General features: G+C 34.3%; 1 protein-coding gene across 3 annotated transcripts in view; it reads left to right on the forward strand.

The window, feature by feature from the left end:
* GRIK2 (glutamate ionotropic receptor kainate type subunit 2) overlaps window positions 1-23,225 on the forward strand; it is a 638,217-nt gene that overhangs the window by 394,161 nt on the left and 220,831 nt on the right. For all 3 annotated transcript variants that reach the window (XM_059401117.1, XM_059401116.1, XM_059401114.1), the window contains exon 9: window positions 4,676-4,789. In XM_059401117.1, the coding sequence (XP_059257100.1) occupies window positions 4,676-4,789 (114 nt within the window). The remainder of the gene's footprint in view (window positions 1-4,675; window positions 4,790-23,225) is intronic.

Below are 23,225 nucleotides of genomic sequence, written 5' to 3' on the forward strand. Positions count from 1 at the left end.
CAATATAGATCCATAGATATCAATATTGATATCTATATTGATATATAGATCTATATCGATATATCTATAGATACCTAAGTTTCTAGTTTGCTACATCGATATAGATCTATATATACTTATTCCTGGACTCTCTGTTTTGTTTCATTGATCCATGTGTCTGTTTTTATGCCAATACAACACTGTTTTAATTATATATATATATGTGTGTATATATAGAGAGAGACTTATTTCTAGACTCTCTGTTTTGTTCCATTGATCCATGTGTCTGTTTTTATGCCAATACAATACTGTTTTAATTATTATAACTTTGTAGTATAGTTTGAATTCAGGGAGTGTGATGCCTCCAGCCTTGTTCTTTTTTCTCAAGATTGCTTTGGCTATTTGCACCTGTGTGTGTGTGTGTGTGTGTGTGTATGTGTGTGTGTATCTCTGGCTCCATACAAATTTGAGGGTTATTTGTTCTATTTCTTTGCAAAGTGTCATTGGAACTGTGATAGGGATTGCATTAAATCTATTAATACCTTTGAAGTAGTAGGGATTTTAAGAATATTGATTAAGGATAGGGATTTTAACAATATTGATTCTTCTAAGCTATGATCATGGAATATCATGTCATTTCCCTGTGTTTTCTTTAATTTCTTTCATTAATGCCTTGTAGGTTTCTTTTGGGGGGGGTAGAGAGGGGTTGAGTATACTTGGTGTTCAATGTTACATTAGTTTCAGGTGTACAACACAGTGCTTCAACTTCTGTATACATTCTGTTATGCTCACCACAAGTGTAGCCACCACCTGTCATCATCAACACTCTTACAATATCATTGATTATATTCTCTATGTTGTGCCTTTTATACCTATGACCTATTCACTCTATAACTGGAAGCCTGTTTCTGCCAGTACCTTTCACCCATTTTGCTACCCCTCTACCTCTGACAACCATCAGTTTGTCCCCAATATTTATCGGTCAGATTCTACTTTTTGTTTCTTTATTCATTTATTTTGTTTTTAAGATTCCACATGTGAGTGAAATCATATGATATTTGTCTTTTTCAGTCTAACTTATTTCACTTATACCTTCTAGGTCCATCTGTGTTGTTGCAAATGGCAAGATGTCTTTTTTTATGGCTGTGTAATATGTGTGTGTGTGTGTGAGTGTGTGTGTATCTTTAGAGTTTTCTGTATATAATATCATGTCATTTGCAAATAGAGTTTATTTCTTCCTTTCCAATCCAGATTATTTTCTTTTTCTTACCTAATTGCCATGATGAGGACTTCCAATGCTGTGTTGAATAAAAGGGGCAAGAGTGGTCATCCTTGCTTTGTTCCTCACCTAGAAGAAAGGCTTTTAGCTTTTCAGCATTTAGTATAGCATTAGCTGTAAGCTTGTCATATATGACCTTTTTTTAAATATTGAGATATATTCCCTTTATACCATCTTGTTGCGAGTTATAACTCTACTTAAAACAACTCTGTGAGGTCAAGGGTACTTAGATATCTTTATTCCATTTTAGAGCTGAAAAAAGTATTGTAAATTTTTGATTAAATCATACCATGAAAAAATTATGGTTCTGAAAATAGGTTAAAAGAAAAAAGATTGTCTTGACTTAGCTTATGGTACTCTTATGATTAAAACAAAACAAACCAAAAGACCCACTTCTGACTCCCTCAATCGCTAAAAAGTTTTGAATTACACATTTCCTGTAGACATAAAATCTAGGGATCATACAAATTTTTTTATTTAAAATTTCATGTCACTAAGATTTCTGAAATTTTACAATATTCTATTTAGAAATCTAAGTTATAAAAGGGGTATTTAATATTTATGATTATGGAAAATTATTGATTCATATACTATGAAATGGAACCCCTCCAGCCAAATAATACTAGAAAAGCAACTGACAGAGAATGAAACCAGATAAATATATTTAGATGAGTGGATATTTACCTAAGTTATTTTTTATAAAAGTAATCATGGAGGATGATGGTAAATGAAATTGGCAAAATTTTATATTAGTGATTTGGGTAGAAAGTTGAAAACTAATCGATCAAGCTTGAGGATGTCATTAGGCAGATGACTGTGGGCAATGATGTTTGCCAGTGCTTTGGCTGGTAGAATTACGCATCTGAAAAAATCTAGCTATTTAGCTAATGGCGAAAAAAAAAAAAAGAAATAAAGAAAATCTAAGGGGACAATTGTGTAATAGGTATTAATTATAGGCTGGGAGCAGAAAAGTGACAGTCACTGAAAACTCCGATCTGCAGATGTATCTTGTTTAGCCAACAGTGTTTTTTTTTTAATGATTTTGCATTTGAAACACTTTAAGCAGGTCAGCAGGCATTCTAGATTTTTAAATATCCTCTCTGCCCTTCCCTGTCCAGGTTCCTAATGTGGCCTCTATTAGCCCGAGTGATGCCTTACTAAGAACTTGAAAAAATCATCTGCTCTGGGAGCCTGCAGCCCCAAGGCACACAGCTGTGAGAAGAGCAGGGTCTGGATTGTAGCAATTACTTGCTATTCTGCCTTGACATTTTGTAAAATTTACAACCTGCATACCTTTGCCTAGAAATTCTTACTTCTGGCTTATGCCCTTTTTCTTCACGCATGGATGTTAGTTACCTCTCTGGCGGCCGAAGGCCTTTCATTATTGGCGCTAAATTACAATTAGACTCTGTCTTTATGACATCATGGTAGTCATTGTCTAAAGTAAAGAAGTTTAATTGAAAGTAAATAATTTACTTTGGAGAGAATGCTAAAATCAGTATTTTTTTTCTACTATATTATCTGACTTTTTCCTGTATTGACACAAACATTAAGAGTATATAGCTTTTAATGGTAAGAGGAAAATAAACTCAATATAAGAAAATATGACAAGGGATTTATTTTTTTTTTAATATTTTCTTTATTGGGGCACCTGGGTGGCTCAGTGAGTTAAAGCCTCTGCCTTCAGCTCAGGTCATGATTTCAGGGTCCTGGGATTGAGCCCTGCATCAGGCTCTCTGCTCAGCAGGGAGCCTGCTTCCCCTTCTCTCTCTGCCTGCCTCTCTGCCTGCTTGTGATCTTTGTCTGTTAAATAAATAAATAAATAAATAGAATATTGAAAAAAATTCCTCAATAAGTAGGGATCCTGACTGTAGGGCTTGATCCCAGTACCCTGAGATCATGACCTGAGCTAAAGGTAGATGCTTAACCGACTGAGCCACCCAGGTGCCCCAAGAGGTTTTTTTATAGACATCACTAAAAAAACATTATCTGGAATCCCCGATATAGTTAATGCATTTTTGAAAAAAAATATACTTGGGTTTGCACTTACATTAGAATGTAAGTGCATTACATTAGAATGGCATATCTATTATCCTTATGAAGTACAGAAATTATTAATGTTTCTACTTTTATGCTTCTCCAATCAGAGGGAAAGAGACATCTTAATAGGTTACTAAGAAAACTATGCAAATGAAAAAAAAAGGATCAAAAAGAGTAAATGTGATGAAATATAAAAAAGTAAAAATCAAAAGAATCATAATATTTAAGTTGGATTAGACCTTTGTTAGCATATTTAGGTAGACCAGGGTAAATATTACCTGCTAAATTAATGTCACTTTAAAATTATTTAATTGATAAAAGCTTTATTTTAAAAGCTTTATTTTAAAGATAAACAGATAATTGATAGTTCTTCCCTTTGAATGAACATAGTGGGTAATTGGCTAGAGGGATATGGAAAACAAAGTTTATTATCCATCACTCCTAGGTTTGAGAGGGTGGAGAAAAGAACTACTGGCTCCAATCTGCTTTTGCCTCTGTCCTTCTTCAGTGCTGACCACCATTATATGACAGGGCAGTGGTGTCAGAGCACATAAACCACCCAGGGTATGCATTCAGTGACATCCTTTGCTTAGATATGTCTTCCAGAGGTGTGCTGTCTCGTCTCATAGTCTATGTTCAAGGGGGTATGAAATGTCTGAACACTGCGAGTATATGGCTGAATTATTAGAGAGTATTAGTTAAATTAAAGTACATATTAAATAGCATACAAGTGGAAGTATTGGAATGCGTTGCTCAGATGAGATTGTGCTGTCATCGTTCCTTGGAGTATTTTGAATGCTCAAAGGTGTATTTATAAAGGCTCCAAAGGTTATGAATTTTCCCTAGCAGAGGTCATATAAAAAAAAAAAAAAAAACAAAAAAGAAAAACCAAAAAAAAAAAAAAAAACAAAATCAATGCAGCTCTTAAGTTTGCCTTCACCTATTAATTTATCCTGGATCCCCAGATTTTGCTCTGTCTTTCAGCTTCATCTGTTTAGCATGGCATGTTATCTTTGTAATGAGAGGATGAGATAGATCCATTACAGTAAAAGATATGCACTATTAATGAGTTTCTAGCCAGCTATCAAGGTATCATCAAATGTGGTTTATCTTGGTGAATGAAAGTTTGAATGGAAAATTAAGCTCCCATACTGACTGTAGAAGTGCGGTGGATCATTTTGTTCTTTAATGTCACACTTCACTGGACACACTTCACAGAGCAGTGAATCATGCTTAAAACAAGCAGCCTTTACTTTAACGACAGCAGATAATGCAGCAGAGGTGAATAATAAGTGTTAGCCGTCTTAACTTTCTCCTGCAGTACTTTCTCCCAAGTGCCTGATGGACAATTTACAAAGTCCATATGCTGTTTTATAGATTGGAACTTGGGATCCAGCCAGTGGCCTGAATATGACAGAAAGTCAAAAGGGAAAGCCAGCCAACATCACAGATTCGTTATCCAATCGTTCTTTGATCGTTACCACCATTTTGGTAAGTATTTGTTTTTCCATTTTTTTTTTCAGATAAATGTAGATAAACATGGAAGTGGATTAAGAAGAACATTATAATTTGAACAGTGAAGAATAAAATGGAATGTATTTTGTAGTTATTTAGCAACTCCTGTGTAACAAAGGAGTCAAGATTAATCTAGCCACAGTTTTATGACATTAGTTTTTAATGATGTATTAATGTTTGGGCTGTTTATATTGATTAATAATACAGCTTTGTGTATCACTTGAAACATAATATAATGACATGTCTACAAAATTAGGTATCATTGAAGAATTTTCAGTATGTGTTTTTTTAATTAATTTTTTAAATTTTTAAATTAATATATATTATATTATTAGCCCCAGGGGTACAGGTCTGTGAATTGCCAGGTTTACACACTTCCCAGAACTTACCATAGCACATACCCTTCCCAATGTACATAACCCAACCACCCTCTTTCTAACCCCCTCCCTCTGGCCACCCTCAGTTTGTTTTGTGAAATTAAGAGTCTCTTATGGTTTGTCTCCCTCAGATCCCATCTTGTTTCATTTATTCTTTTCCTACCCTCAAGCCCCACACATTACATCTCCACTTCCTCATATCAGGGAGATCATATGATAATTGCCTTTCTCTGATTGACTTATTTTGCTAAGCATAATACCCTCTAGTTCCATCCGCGTCGTCGCAAATGTCAAGATTTCATTTCTTTTGATGGCTGCATAGTATTCCATTGTGTATATATACCACATCTTCTTTATCCAGTCATCTCTTGATGGACATCTAGGTTTGTTCCATAGTTTGGCTATTGTGGACATTGCTGCTATAAACATTCAGGTGCATGTGACCCTTCAGATCACTACATTTGTATCTTAAGGGTAAATGCTGGGTCATAGGATAGCTCTATTTTCAACTTTCTGAGGAAACTCCATGCAAGAATTTTCAGGGTTAAGATTTGAAAAATGTATTGAGATGCAGATTATAAATCAGTTATATGAGGGACAGCATGTGAACTTTTCTTCTGCTTTCATCTCCTGCAGATATATTTTAGAGGGCATGCCATTTATTTTCAGGATTTTTTTTCTATTATAGCTGTATTTTAACCTTGCTTTCAATTGTTTTCATCATAGAAAATCACTTTTAGTTTATTTATCTCCTTAATAAAATTATATATAACAAGTGCTTTTCTAAGCCAGAAAAATTTTCACCAGTAACAGACTTAATACTGACGCACTGGATATTTATATGCCTCTTATAATTCTATATTTTCTTTAGATCATGTAGTAATATTTATGTACTACTACAATACCATTTGAAATGAGAATTTTAATTTTAAAATAATCAAGGAGCTCTTATATTATTAAGTCAGTGCTTTCTTCCGACAGAATAAACTTATCAATGCTAGTTCTTGTGTCTTTCCAGGTAGTCAATAGGAATGTGAGATTGATGTTCAGAACAAACCACCACACACTTAGCATTTGTATAAAATCTAAATTTGATTTATGATGCCAAATCAAGCCAGGAGGAATTCATAATCTAGTCCTTTTATTAACAATGAGGGATGTCAGATCTTTAGGCATGTCAAAATAAAATAGCTTGGGTTAAAGACTCTTGATAATGAAGCAAAGCTGGTAATCATGAAATGACAGTGTTGGAAGTTTTTGAGATTTTTTAATCACTCCCTTGCTAAGAACCCCAGCAAATACTTGCTCCCTATCCATCGTATTCAAACTTCCTAAATTCTTTTTATATCTCCCTCTTTTTTCAAAGGTACTCTCATACCCACCAATTTATTGGCCTTGTTCTTAAGTTGAAATGCTCACACAAGTTGCTAAGACATCTTTTTTTTCTGCCTGTATGTCCTGAGTCGCATTTCCTCTTGTTAGGACTATTGCAGTAACCATACAACCATCTCTACTGCTGACATCCTTCTCCCTCAACAATGCACCCCCACTCTTCATTATAATTATTGGTTGTTTTCCTGTTTCCGTTTTTTAAGTATAGTGAATCCCTACTATTTAAAAATGCCCCCAATTTTGACCTTGATGTTCAAGATCTTCTATAATCTTGTCTTCTCCCACCTTTCCTTCCTTGTTTCCTATTATTCCCTTTCAGTTAACCCACTCCCATGATTGTGTTTACCCTGTTCCTTTTGCCTGTAATATGTTTCTCTCCATTTCTGAGATAGTTTTGTACTTGTCAGTATTTTATATTATTTAGAATTAATATTACACTATTCTTTGCTTATTTCCTGTGGCAATATTTTGCCAAACACCACTGAACATTTCTTTGAGGAATAGGAACTGATTATGTCTCCTATTTTTTACCTCATATGTGTCTCTACAAAGCTCATAATGAGTGCTATATAAGAGACATCCGTAGTCTTCAATAGTTGGCACTTCTTTCTGTGTTCTCCCTGATCCAGCCAAACTCCCAGACACATCACTTTTCTTATGGCTCCAAAACTTTGCTTGTTCTTTCCATTTCCTTGTGAGAATCCTATTCATCCTTCCAGACCCATCTCAAATGACAACCACTCCATGAAACTCCCTGATCTCTCCAGTAAGTTGTGTGTTGTCATGGGGACTGTCAAGGGTGGGAGATGTACATGTTATGTATCATAATACTCTATTATGGCACTTACTATGATTCCTATGCACTGTTTTTTTATCTTAGAAAATGTATGTGTGTGTATATATATATTTGTGTATGTGTATATATATATAGATATATATATATAGATATATATATATATATCTGTGTGACCATTTGACATGAATCTATATAGGGCCAATGATCAAATTTTGCACTTTTTTGATATTTCAATGTCAGAGAAAAGTGCCCTAGACATAACAAATACTCAAATATTTGTCAAATTAAATTAGATAAACAGTATTTAATTAAATGGAAAATTAGAAGAAGTAAGCAACTTTTGAATGATTATATTTAAATATTTTCATCTGTGAAGGTTAGTGCAAACTTCTTGTCCAAACAAAACAGGTGATTAAGACTAACGCATATAATTTCTCAATCTTAATGACTCAGGGTTGTTTTATAAGAAGTATTCAGATATTTTTCTCAATCATGTACAATTTTGCATCTATTGATAAACAAGTGGTATTTAACCTTATTTTCATATTAAAGCCAGGCATAAAGCTTTTAAAAATACACTGGTACCCAAAACACATTTCATATCTTTTGATACAGTATTTCTGAGCTTTGGACTTTGGAAATCTTCATTTTTTAAAAAAAAATTCCACAGTTAATTCTGGTCCATTACAATGATTGAGAACAACTGCTCAGATCATGACTGTGTATACTAAGACGTAAGATCAACTATGGAGCCATACACTAGGCTTACATTTTGAAAGATAAATTATTTCTGTTTTAGAGTATGTCCTTCTCTTGGTCATTAAGTGAATTTGATATTTATTAAAAGGAAAATAATTTTATTTTTATATCACTTAGTGAAAAAAGTCTTCTTTTGGATACTCTGATTATAAAATATCCACACTCGAGAAAAGACAGAGTTTAAGAAATTAGTTACCTTACTAAGTGTTCTTCTTGATGTAATTTACTGATGTTGATATTTTATAAGGAGGCTATGATCATTTGATTTATATTTGGTTATTTTGTTCTTTTCTTTCTTGGAAAAATCTCAGAGGAGATTCTGCCTGTGTTGTGAATAATGATATCTCAACAAAGAGAAGTCGTGGAGATACCAAAGAGAACTTCACTTATGCTTCTTGTTCAATATATTTATTGTGTGTCTTAAGAATAAACAGTGAAGTATTCTAGTATGTGACATTATCAGTGTGCTAATCATAATCAGTTCCATTTCTCTTGAATTTATTTTTATTCATTCTTTTATTTAACAAATATGTATTGGAAGATGACGACATGCTATGTCGTATAATTTATATATATATAAATTTTATATATATATATGTGTATATATATATATACATATATATATATATATATATACCAGCTTTGTTTGATGAACAAAATAGACACAGTGTCTATCCTCAGGGAGCTTAGAAAATGATAAGGATTCATAGGGAGGATTACACACAAATTTACACTCATGCGCACATGCGCACGCGTGTGCACACACACACACACACACACACACCCAAACCTTGTGATTAGGATAGAAGAAAAAGATAAATGAGTTAATGCTTTTTACAGGATAATCCTGAGTTAAACTGGGAGTCAGAAGGAAAAGAACAAGTCAGGTAAGCCTCCCTGTAGAGGAGTAGACAACAGGATACCTAAAGCTTGAGAAGGAATTAGCAAGGTGAAGAAAGAGAAGAAGAGTGTTCTTGGCAGGGAGAATGGGGTAAGAAGAGTCCTAAAGCAGGAAGGATCTTGGAAAATTTGCAAAATGGAAAGAAGACCAGGATGACTGGGGCTGGTGCCTTGGTCTGTTTCTCAGCTTTACAGCATAAGATTACATAGACCATTACAAACACACACACACACACACACACACACACACAGACACTTACATACATACATATGGCAGACATTTATTGAATGCCTGCTATGTGCTAGACCCTATTCAAAGCACTACTCATGTATTTACTCGGTTAATTGTCACAGTAAACTTTGGAGGTAGATACCATTATTAATACTATTACAATTGATAAGGCTCATGTCCTGATTGCTGAAAGAACCTCTAATGGGCACACAGCCAAAAAATATAGTAGTGGGACTTCAACCAATGTGTTTAGTCAATTTGGACAACCAGTACTATGAAATGAAAACTCCATTGACCAACCTTGAAAAAGTTTAGCAACTATAGTTAATGACCAAAATAATATCTTGATTGAGAGTTGTTCCCCTAAAACAACACTTCTCATCCAGAAATCCCACATATGTTAGAGCACGATTGCTGTCACAGGTGTCTCCAGTTAGACATTTCCCTCTGTAGAGGTCAAGATTAGACTATGCTTCGTTGGATATTTTGGACCTCTCACATCTCTCCTCTTTTAATGTAGCACTTGTTTTTCTTCCAGCCTTTTTAAACCATGATTTCAGATTTTTCCAGACACTCAAAATAATATGGGGACCCGTCTTATTTTTTTTTCTCTTTAGACTTGAGATTAAGGACCTTGTTTATAAATATCTTTTACTCCTCTTCACAACAAAACCTGTGCACAATACTTTGTATGAGTGCAGCATATAGTTCTATCATGGAATAACTCATTTTGCGAAGCCTTAAACATTTTAAAAATGTTTTTTTTTAAATTTTGAATGAAGATTTATGATATCATATAATTTAGAAATTTATGTAACTTTACCTGCAGATCTGGACCTAAATTTTCAGTCTTCTTATGTCCTCTCCTTAGTATACTTCATATTATCTCTCTGATCTTCAGATTTCAAGTTCAGTTGCTACTGTTTTTTTTTTTTTTTAAATTACATTATGTTAGTCACCATACAGAATACCCAACTTTTACATCAATGTGGATGTGACTGGAGGAGATTGTGCTAAGTGAAATAAGTTCAGTTGCTATTAAAATTCTCTTGCTTTTTGTGTTTGTTTTTATTAATGGAACTAAAAATTTAATCCTAGAATCATCTTTTCATTTATGAGGATTTTATTTATTTCATAACAATGTTAATATATAAATTCCTATTGCCAAAAGTAATACACAAAAATACTGAATCTGACCAGCACAAAGAGTGCTCTTATTTATTTTTTAAAATATCTATTTTTACATAGAGTGCTTTTAAAGAATAGTATGTACTCTTATCTTCAGTTTATAATCTGATCCTATTGTCCTTACTGTTAGCTGGGGGCTGTATCAGGTGCCTGGGTATTTAAGTTGAGACAGGGAGGTCCTGTTTTCCCTAGGAGTTCTTGGTTTGCAGCAGATTTTTGGGGGGCCTGTCTAAATAAGTTGAGGGCTTCCCACTGTGCTATCCCTGTATAGCAATTGATTTTTGTCCATCAGAAATTACCAGCACTTAAATGTCACTGTACGTGTTCTTTTCCAGGATGGCTAGTAGCCCTTCAGTGTACAAATACTATAAATTTGATTTTTCTTTTTTTCTTTCTTTTTTTTAGGAAAATCACTTATTTTATCATGGGTGCTTTCTGCCTGGTTACTCAATGAATTAAAAAAAAAAAAAAGCACTTGCCTCTGCCACTTAGTCTTATTTTTCTAAATTTTATTTTTTAAATGTTCCTAGTACTTCCTGGAGGGTTATATAGTTCAGTATCTAGTTTACTTGCTTAGGCTTGTAAAGCTTCATTGTCGCAGCCCACAGATACAGGAGGCTTATCTGAGAGCAAGCTTCCAAGGACAATGGGAAGGTTTTACGATACAAAAGATGAAGTGACCAAATCATCCCCTAAATGGTTCTGCAGCTTCTTCTTTAATAGCAACAAAAGCAGATTTCTAGGGCTTCTATCTGCCACTGCAATACATTTTTCCCTTGGAGTCTTCTCTGTCCATTGTTACAGAAGGACTGTCAAGCACGTAGTTCTTCTTTAAGTTGCTAGCATCAGGGCTTGGGAACCCCAACACTGCAGCTTCACAAAGATTTTCATTTGTAGCAACCTTTCCACCATTTCTAAGCCGTTTTAAACATGTATTGTGGAGATAATAAGATCAAAATAATTTAAGAAAGATATAGTAAATATCCACTTGCAAGAACTACTTAAGTGTTAGCGTCTGAGATGAGAGTGCTTCATTCAAACTCAGACTCCTCTGACCCTACTCCTGCAACTGGTTTGTTGAAAGGCTACTGAACCTTTTCTCACCGTATTTTTTTTCTGTTTCAGGGATCCTGCTGGCATCACATTTCTCTCTCTCATTCTTCCTTTAATAGCTCAATGCACTTTATTTCAAATCACTATTAATATTCTCTTAGACGTCCACATCAGCTAGATAAACATAAGACTACTCCTGGTGCTGCCATAGAGAAAGAAAGTTATGTTCTATGAAATTAGATGTGATTTTTTTAAAAGACTTTATTTTAAAGTAAACAACAAACGTAGAGCTTGAACTCACAGCCCTGAGATTAAGAGTTGCATGCTCTACCAACTGGGGCCAGACACCCCAAAGCATAATGCTTAAAACTTAGGGTCTTAGTCTTTAAAGGTTTTATAAAGGACCAGCTTCTCCTTTTTTTTTTAACCACATAATATCCAATACACTCACATACGTGCTTCTTTAATCCTTCTTTATTAAATCTGCTTTACAAATGTCACCATAATAAAGATTCTCAAGTTATTTTTATTTTTTGTTATCTTCTTTTTCATTGCCAACATTGTTGTCAATACTGTAATTTTGTCAAAGCTTATTTTATTATGAACAATGTATTAAGTTTGGTATGGAAGAATGAATAAAGAAATCTGAATCTTTGGTTCAGCTTAACTACAGCAAACTACATGGAAATGCAGTATTTTTGCTCTAGTTTTCCCATTGTTAAAGATACTATCGTGATAGAGCCACGTAAAATTATACAATCTCAATTTTAGCAGCAGCTTTGATCTGAGTGGATGTCCAATATCAAACTCAGCATGCATCAAACCTCCTTCTTCAATTCAGGCTTTACCATACCTCTTCCTCCTCTATTTCCAAACTGTTTATGTTTCCAGTACTTTTCTATTCACTCAAACCAGTGATTTGCTTCTTAGATACCTCAGTCTCTTTAAACCCCATATTCACAATTTAGATATCAATAATAATAATAATAAAAGATGGTTATTATTATAATACAATATAATAATAAATATATTTAATGCATGTAAATATATATTTATAAAAATATAAAAATAAATGACTATAATACATATTATAATAAATTATTATTTATTATTATAAATTTTAAAAGATGGATTATTCTGAGACCGTTCAACAAAAAAGTGAGTCAAGGAACATTTTGAACTCGTGAGATATGGTCTATTCATGGACAGTATGGAATGGGAGATTTGTAGAGTCTGATTTGAGAGACGTTGTACCTATGGGGAAGATGAAGAGTTGACAACATTGTAAACTCTAGTATGAGATTTATTGGGGGTGGGTTACATGAGGGGCAAAACCAACTGAGGAATGTAGATGAGGACTTCAGGTTAAAAGCTAAGGGGTGGGGCATTAACCTTGTCACAGAGCAGGATAAGGATGTTGAAAAGGGAGATAGTGAGCTCTATTTAGTCATCAATGAATGGAGGTGTTGGCAATAACTTTGGTGTAGTCAAACCTTGATTATTCATGTAAGGAGCTAATAAATTAGATTCAGAAATGAGATGCAGTTTAGAGATTAGCTAATAGGTACAGTCTCCTTTCCCATCAAACCTTTTACTGGAAGAGCAGCGAAATGGCACATTTGATTGATTTGTATTTGCGGGTTTTTTTTTTCTTCTCTTTTCTTTTCCTCTTTCTACTTTCACTTAGGAATTAAGTTAATGAAATATTTAATGGCCAAACTACAAATACCAGTATAAAGACAGGGACAACCAAAATCTCTGATCTAAACAGGTAATTCAGGGAAGTGGCAGGATTAAATCACAGATCTGTATTTACAAACATATGAATGATAATCATAATCCAACTCTTCCCTTAAACCCTATTGCTCTGACATCAGTATCTTTCCTGAAATATTGGTGAACAGCACATCTAGTAAAATTCTAACCCTTTCCTTAAAAGTTAATTCAACATATTACTATTATTTCTATAGAATTATTATTTTTATATGATTTGCTGTAATTTTAAATGATTATATTACATTTCAGGGAGAAAGATGTCCTTTTACCTTCCCAAATCCCAGCAGATTTTTTTTTTCTTTTTAAAGATTTTATTTATTTATTTGATAGGCAGAGATTACAAGTAGGCAGAGAGGCAGGCAGAGAGAGAGAGGAGGAAGCAGGCTCCCCGCTGAGCAGAGAGCCCGATGAGGGCCTCCATCCCAGGACTCTGGGATCATGACCTGAGCTGAAGGCAGAGGCTTTAACCCAGCAGATTTTCTGTAGATACAGAGTAAAAACAGAAACTTTTCTTGGAACAATAATTATGGCCAATAAGGGCTTAGATTTATTTATACTTGTATGTCATGAAAATTCTCTGTAGTTATACTTCTGAAAGTAGGTAAACACAGTTTGCTGCAACTAAGAATGCGGTGGTTACGTCAGTAGCGTACTAAAGGATCTGTGTGTGTGTGTGTGTGCGCGCGCGCGCGTGAATCAGGTATTCAGAAGAATGTCTTTGCTTGATAATCTTGCAAAACAAAGAAAGGGAATGAAACTTTGTAGATTGCCTCAGATTGCACCTAAATCCTGAAAAAAAAAAAAAAAAGTAAGAGGTAAATAATAAACACAGTGTATTAAAAAGTTATTAAGGTACAACTTTGCTCTACAGGTCTTCTACACTATTTTGTTGGTGCTTTAAAACCCAAGTTCCAGATTCTAAGAGTTATTCATTTTCTATCCAGGAAGTTCATATGAAAATCTCTTTGTAATAAAGTCTTGAGGTATTGAAATGGGGTTTGTTTTCCAGGCAAAAGAACAATAGATAAGCACATGTGGAGATTCTCTTCTCGGTAGTTTTTGATCCTAACAAACCAGTCATTCTTAATATTGCCTTTTCTTGAAAATATTAAGTTGTTCTGATGGTAGCTGCTAGGTTTATTTCCACTTTTTCCTCCTGGTATTCTCACTTCCCACTGTGATAACCTAGAGTGCACCCTAGGCTTCTGACATGAATGTTAATTAGGGATGGCAGAACTCAGACTTTAAGAGCCATAGTGAATAGAAGGAATTTGAAAGACCAGGATTCAGACAATGGCAAGTCCTTTCTTAACCCTACAGCATAAAAGCACAATGGTTGGAATGGCAGAGGCTCAGGGAAGAAATAAATAACACTGTCCTGTCTATGTAATAACAATCAACTGTGCTGTTATTTCTGCTAATCTTTTGCTTATTTTTGTTGGTCATTTCTTGTGACTGTGAATTGGAAAATATTGTTGGCCTGTCCAGTTAAATGTCTACATATTTTCCCAATATTTACAGCAGTATAAATCATTAACATGTATTGAAATGCTAATACTTCAACGAATTCTCTTAAATCTATGATCCCTTTCCATCTTTAAGATCAAAGTTTACTACCTAGATTTTATGAAACTTCCTTAATATAGCTAAGAAAAAAATCGTAAGACTATTTTAGAACGATTAAAATGTAGTTTGGACAGGGATGGTGAGGAAGTAAAATTAAAAGCTTGATTTGTCTGCAGACCTTGGATAGTCTAAGAAGATATAAAACCAAATAGTCATTGATCTTTACAAATGTTAATGACACTAGATGCTTGTTAAATGTCATCAGGCTTAAAAATACCATTTTAAATTAATGCAGATGAATACCTTATAAAGGAATCATTTATGTATAACAATTTTCACTTCTGATTCTTTAAAAAGTACTTTATAAAACATGATCTACTAAATGAGAACTTAAATTTTATTCCAAAAGTTTGATAGAGAATTCTTTTATTTTTAATTATCTTCCAATTATAAGATTCAGCTTCCTTTATCCTCATTAACCAAAAGTTAGCTAATTAAAAATAAGGTTCCAAAAATTTCTATTATTTTTCACCATCATAATAAATGTTTCTGTGAAATTTTCTTAAATAATAACTGTATATATTATATTATATATATATATACATATATATATATATATATATGAAGCAATTTAGGGTAAATAAAATAACAACCATTTTCAGAGGAAAAACATGCGAACCGTTTAAAGTTAGAACATGGGAATATTGCTTCTTTATTCTATTTGAGGTGTTTGACTATGTCTGGCTTCTTACCTGGCAGATGGCCAGGCATCCCTATGCCAGCTGTCGCAGGACACAAGGGCTGGACAGTTACTTCAGAAGAGCTACTTACAATGTTCCTAGCTCAGATCTAAATAAAGCAAAACAGAAGCAGAAGGAACAAAGCGTAACCTTTCCCTTCATTAAGTACCTTGTTTTCTGTATAAACTTGTCCTCTATTTTTTCATCTTTAATTTACTCTGTCGGTACCAGAGTTCATTTTCTAAATTCCAGTGTTGCTTTTACAGTGTAAATTATTAGAATTGTCTGCTGATTTGTAATCGAAGTACACACTACATGTTTATAATGGAAGCTATCTTTGTCACCATTGTAAAAGATAAACCTTCTCTTAACTTTCCAATAAAAGTTTCAGGAAGATTCAGGAAAAAAAACAACAACATTAAAGCATTAAAGCAAAAACATAGTGATACATAAGCTAAATTTAAAAGGAGACCTGCCATAAGTCCAGTAGAACATCCATCACATAGAGTTTATGGGGACAGATTGTTGATCATTTTTTAAAATAGCATGTTTGTGGATCCTACTTATGAGTTCAAATGATGTGATTTTATGTTTTTATGCCAAATATATAGGAAAATAATTTATTTTACATTTCCTTTACCTCGATTCACTTTGTGAAAATATTTATTTAGAGATCTATAATTAATTGTCTTTGATTGTTTAGGAATTTAATCATACCTTTTATAGATACCTAAATTTCATCTCTCCCTTTACTAATTTTTATTGCTTTTGTCTGTTTTATTTTTATTTGCATTTGATGAGAACTTCATTCTCTGAGCCTGTTTTTTCCTCATTTTAGTGGTATTTTTCCTTTTTATTTTATGATAATAGATTTATTCTCAAGAAGACTCCATACCTAGTTTTCAAATTCATTATTTTTCAGGAATTATTGAATACATGGGTCATCTATACAGGTTATCATGAATTTTTCTAGTTGTACTTATTATTCTGATGAATATATTAATCAATTTCTAAATGGTAATCACAGTTGTATTCCAGAAATAAACTATTATTGGTTGTGATTGAAACATATTTCAGTGGATAGCTATGTTTTATATACTATATTGTTTTTAGGTACTGTTTGGTAGTAACTGCTCCATAGCTAACAGCATCTGACTATTTTGTTAGCTTGTTATGTCAACATTACACTAACCTCATTTAGGAGGACTGTACAGGTTTCACAGCATTTCCTATGCTCTGAAGCAGACTGGGTATCATGAGATCATTTGTTTCATATTAGTTTAAAAATGAAAATTCCACACTATTTACATATTTTCTGAAAAGATTTCTGAAATACTGGAATTTCTTTTATAGCCATTGACCTATTCATTTTATGACTTCTGTTCGAATCAATGTTATACAAGTTTTATAATCTCTGCTGAGTCCCTTTCTCATGTGAAACTCTGTGTTTTTAAGGTTTTTCTTTTTCCTTAGAGTTGTTAAGTAAGAGAACTTATTTTATTATTGTTACTTTTACTAAAAGATGTCTATAATTTAGTCATTTCCTTCTTTTCTATTTACCACTTTACTGACTTTTTCTATTGCTTTGTTTTCTTCTCTCTGCTTTTCTTTTTTTTTTTTTTAAGATTTTATTTAGTTATTTGATAGAGAGAGATCACAAGTAGGCAGAGAGGCAGGCAGAGAGAGAGAGAGGAGGAAGCAGGCTCCCTGCTGAGCAGAGAGCCCGATGTGGGACTCGATTCCAGGACCCTGAGATCATGACCTGCGCCGAAGGCAGCGGCTTAACCCACTGAGCCACCCAGGCGCCCATCTTTTCGTGTGTGTGTGTGTGTGTGTGTGTGTGTTTAGCTGTCAAATTTCTAGCTATTTATTACCTAAATGTTCCATTTATTTATTTCATTTTTAATTATTTAGTGATAATTACATATTAGGGCTAATTTTTCTCTGAAAAGTGCTTTGAAGATTTTTCTCCTTCTCCTCCTCCTCCTCCTTTTATTTATTTATTTATTTATTTATTTATTTGACAGAGAGAGATCACAAGTAGGCAGAGAGGCAGGCAGAGAGAGGGGGGGGAAGCAGGCTCCCCACTGAGCAGAGAGCCCCATGTGGAGCTCGATCCCAGGACCCCGGGATCATGCCCCGGGCAGAGAGGCTTAACCCACTGAGCACCCAGGCGCCCCTCCTCCTTTTTTATTAAATGAAAGTAGCCTAGCTTTATAGTTAGCAGAGTGCTATGGAGTCAGGCAGAACTTTCATCTCTCAAACTGCACCAGGCTTTGAAATTCAGGGAATAGTCATTAAACAATGCATTTAAATAATATGCGTTTTCTGAAAATTCTTTTTAAATTCTACACATTTAAATATCTTGAGAAAAATTTAGACTTAACTTAGTTCTACTAAATGTAGTTTTTATGGTCTTCTGAAAATTCTTTTTAAATTCTACACATTTAAGTATCTTGAGAAAAATTTAGACTTAACTTAGTTCTACTAAATGTAGTTTTTATGGTCTTTTAAAATGTCAACTTTGCCATTCTTAGGGTTTGTTATTTGATTGGTGCCAGAAAGTACTTTTTCCCTGTTTTGATGAAGAGTGTATGTTTACTAATTTTCATTCCTTTCGTAAATTACAGGGCAAAATGGCTAGAATATAAAATTCTTAAATTTTCATGACTTTTTTCTTGAAACATTTTTGATATTTTTTTCATTGGTATAGTTCTCCTTTTCTGTTTAGCCAGTTTTATTTTCCACTAATTAATGCTTGTGAAACTATTTTTTCCTTTATCTTTGTGACTGATGTTTATATATTTATTTTGGCCAGGGTGGGCCACAGTAAAAAAAAAAATATTTTTAGGGGCACCTGTCTGGCTCAGTCAGTTAAGTGTCTGCCTTCAGCTCAGGTCATGATCTCAGGGTCCTGGGACTGAGCCCTCCATTAGGTTCCCAGCTCAGTGGGGAGTCGGCTTCTCCTCTGCGCCTACCCCTGCTTTTACTCTTTCTCTCTCTCTCACTGTCAAATAAATAAATAAAACCTTTAAATTTTTTAAAAATCAATTTGCAACTTTCTATGAAAATATCACTAATTCATCTTCAGATGCTCTTACCAAGCTTTAAAAAACTTCTCAGCATAGGCAGAAATATCAGATTACCAGTGAGTTTCTTCTTTGTGTTTGGAGGCATACTTTGAAGCCATGGGCTCTGCTGCGAACTGGTCTCCTTTTGCATTAGGCCTCTTACTCACTTGTCATCCTGGACTTCATTTCACCACCATCCTGAAAATTCTATTTGCCTTTCTTCTGTACTAGAGCCCCACTTCCTGGATTCTAGGATTCTTATTTTTAAAAAAAATTATTTTTAAATTTTGTTAGAGTATGAGCTGTAATAGCATTCTGAGAAAGGTCATATGAAAGACAAACATTTTAGACATTTGTATACTGAAAAATACTGCCTCCTGGGTAGAATCACAAGTCAAATTCTGTGGAAGGCATTGCTCCATTTGTCTTCTCTTCCTTTTGCAGTCAGTCAGACGTGCATGGTCATTCTGATTCCCGATCCTTTGGATGTGCACTGTATTTTTCTATCCTATGGGTAATTTAGGATCATCTTTTTATTCCTGAAATTAACGTCATGAATGATATGCTCTGGTTTGTGGAACTTTTTAAAATTAATATTTGAACATTGTCTAGAGTTTAGATCCATGCTGTCCAAGTATAGTAGCGAAGAGTCACACGTGGATGTTGAAAATTTGAAATTTAGCTAGATTGGATAAAGATGTGCTGTTAGTACAGAATAAACACTGGCTTTCAAAGATTTGATATTTAAAAAAGAAGGAAAATATCCCAATTTTATATTGATTATATGTTGAAATCTAATACTTTGGATACATTAAGGTAAACAACATATACTATTAAAATTAACTTTGCTTGTTAGTTTAATTTTTTTTAATGTGTCTACTAGAAAATTTTAAATTAGACACGTGACTCCTATTTATGACTTACATTATATTTCTATTCAACAGCGCTGGTCCAGTATCTTGCTGGGATAATTCAATCTGGAAACACATATTCTTCAGCTCTCGGATATTTTTTAAAATATTATTTATTTAATAATTTCCTCTTTGCCTTTTTTTCTTTTCTCTCCCTCCGGTTTGGGCTGAGTATTACACATTTTAGCACCATGTAAATGACAGTTTCTGGTTTTTTGTTTTATTTATTTATTTTTTTAAAGATTTTTTAAAAAATTTATTTGTCAGAGAGCACAAGTAGGAGGATCAGCAGGGCAGAGGGAGACTCAGACCCCCAGCTGAGCAGAAAGCCAGATGTGGCACTCAGTCCCAGACCCTGATCCTCTCAGGCGCTAAGCCAACTGAGCTGCCCAGGCGTCCCCATTTTTTGTTTTAAATGTTGGTGCATAGGTTCCATACCTGGACATTCTAACTTAATTGTTGAGCTCATCAAACATCGGTATTGTTTGAAATCTCCCCAGATTATAATAATCCTCTGATTTTATCTTATAATTTCATCTTGTTTTATCTTTTTTTTTTTCAATTCTATTTTCTGAAAGAGTTCCTCAACTTTAGCCCTTCAACTGTTTATATATATAAATAAAAACATATGCATATAAATATATGTAAAACATATATAAATATATAAAAATATAGATAATACATACTATATATATAACATACTGTATATGTAGTATGTATATGTGAATTTTAATCAACTCTACAATATTTATTTATTTAGTTAGTTAGTTAGAGCATGAGTGGAGCAGAAGGAGAGAGAGAATCTTAAACAGGCTGCACACCCAGAGCAGAGCTCCTTGTGGGTCTCAATCTCACAATCCAGAGCCAAACCAAGAATCAGATGCTTAACCGACTGAGCCACCCAGGCGTCCCTGTTTATATTTTTAAGACAATTTTTTAGAGCAGTTTTAGGTTCATAGCAAAATTGAGAGGAAGGTACAGAGATTTCCCATATACTTCCTGCCCCGACACATGCACCACCTCTCCCATTATCAACATCCCCCACCACAGCGGTATATTTGTTGCAGTTGATGAACCTTCACTGACACATCACCATCACCCAAGTACATAGCTTACATTTCAATTCTTTCTTGGTGTTGCACAGTCTGTGGGTCTGGACAAATGTATAATGACATGTATCCACCATTATGAGTATCATATGGAGTGTTTTCACTGTCTTGAAAATAATGCTTTTCCTGTTAACCCCTTTACCTAACTCCTGGCAATCACTGATCTTTTTATTGTCCCCATAGTTCTGTCTTTTCCAGAATGTCGTATAAGTAGAATCATGCAGTATGTGGTCTTTTCAGGTTGGCTTCTTTCACTTACTGATATTCCATTTATTATTCTTCCATGTCTTTCAGAGCTCGGTACCTAATTTCTTTTTAGTGCACTTTATTTATGTTTACCTCTATTTTTTTTTTAAAGATTTTATTTGTTTATTTGACCGAGAGAGATAGAGAGGGAGAGAGAGATCACAAGTAGGCAGAGAGGCAGGCAGAGAGAGAAGGGGAAGCAAGCTTCCCGCTGAGCAGGGAGCCCGATGCGGGGCTCGATCCCAGGACCCTGAGACCATGACCTGGGCTGAAGGCAGATGCTTAACCATCTGAGCCACCGATGCGCCCCTGTTTACCTCTATTTTCAATTTTGAAGAGCTTTTAGACATTCTGATCTTTTAGTAACATTGATTCATTACATTTCCTTTTTTTTTTTGAAGTTTTTTTATTATTATTTTGTTCCTTTATTTGTGTTTTTATTTTTCTGTTTTATTTCTGTCTTGATGTTAGAGGCTCTACTCAAATTTTTTCAGATGTCAATTCACACTTTAGAGTAAGGCACTATAAATGGGAATGGGAGCTCTGTGTCATAGGTGAATTACACCAAGGAGTGTTTTGGGAGGCATCTGGCCTTCTATCTGGAGGGTCCAACAGATACATAAATCCATGTATCTCTTCTCTGTGTTGCATAATTTCTGAAAGAAATCCTACAGATTGGCAGCTAACATTCTCAATGAAGAAGGAAAAACAGGCTGGAAAACTTACTTTTGACTGATGCAATCTTTAATTTATTCCTCTAAATTTTAACATGGTACCTATTCTCTCTGAATCTGGAATCACTTGGACTCAATTTCTCCTTCAGTTCCTGCAAGGGGCAGGGTATGGGAAGGTGAATGGTTTCTGAAGTGTATTGGAGAATTCACCTAGTTTTCTAGTTGATATAGGGTATGGATCTCTGAGCAAGGACTTTTTATGGAGAAATGAATAAAATATTTTTTCATGTGCCTCCAGGAGAGCAAGACTTCTTGGTTTCCTGTTGTCTTATATTTAATGTCAATTCTTTCAAAATGACAGGTGAAGTTTTTTCATCAACTGCATTATAACTCCGTATATTCTCAAGAATTAAAATTAAGCATGTCATAAATTCCAGCTAGATGAGTAGACCAACTTGACTACCCTTCCCTGCCATTGTCAGTACACTATTTCAATGAGGGAACAGTGGTCCCACTCACATCTAACAAGAAAGCAGACTGAATTCTGTATCTGTAGTTTTCTATTAGAAGACACCATTCTTCTTTTTTGAATAGAATTCATTACAACATTCAGCCCTCCTTTTTCACTTCGCTTGACAACAGATTTCTTAAGACCTGAATATAAGAAGCTTTCTCTCTTAAGTACAGTGGAGCCATTTTTGATGACGTGGTTATACCTTTGTTCCGTTGTTTTGACAACATTCCTACACTACCGGTTATCCTCCACATATAATTGTCTGTACATACATGATTCCATGCCTTCAACTTTTGGCAAGACTCTGTTATTCTTACTGTTCACTGTTGTGAGTTTTTGTATTTGCCCATAGCCTTAGAACTACTTTGGTAAGGAGTTAGGAGAGACGGAGTCAGGGCTTGCTGCTCACAAATCTTCGAGCTGTAGAACAACTGTCAGTAGTCCACTAAAGATGGAGAGCAGAGAATGTGGAAGAGAAATGATGGATGCGGGTGAGCACACAGACAACAGCATAGAAGTGTGGAAGTTTTATAGCTCTTATAAAGAAGCTGAGATTTTAATCTATTCAGAATGGGGCAATTTTGAAAGATTTTAAGTACCTAAACAATATGATCAAGTCAGGACTTTAAAAAATCTCCCTTAGAATTAGAGATAAAATTGTAGTTTATGAGATACGATTTGGTGAGGCTAACCAAGATAATTTTGCAAGAGTGAGAGCTGATAAGGTCCAAACTATGTCAATACCTGAAGGGTTGGAAGGGAAGGACATCAGGGTCACAAGATATATAGGGTGGAGAATGGGGATATAGTAACAGTTTACAAATTGAAGTTTAAAAGGAGATGAGAGGTTAGGAAGATTTTATTTTCCTAATAAACATTGCCGGAAACATAATCGGTGTAAAAAAGCAGTAAGGGGGTAATAAAAGATGAACAGGTTACATTTAAATTTCCTGTGGTGTATCTATTGGGTTGGCAGTTAGACATATAGTTCCATAGCTGAAGAGAATGATCTAGACTGGAGATGAGATTTAGAGTTATCAAGATAGATCATGGTTGACATCATGAATAGAGGAGATACTGTTCACTTAGGGAGCACTTGATGATTATC

This window comes from Mustela nigripes, chromosome 5, assembly GCF_022355385.1.
Source record: "Mustela nigripes isolate SB6536 chromosome 5, MUSNIG.SB6536, whole genome shotgun sequence".
In the NCBI taxonomy this organism is placed as follows: domain Eukaryota; kingdom Metazoa; phylum Chordata; class Mammalia; order Carnivora; family Mustelidae; genus Mustela; species Mustela nigripes.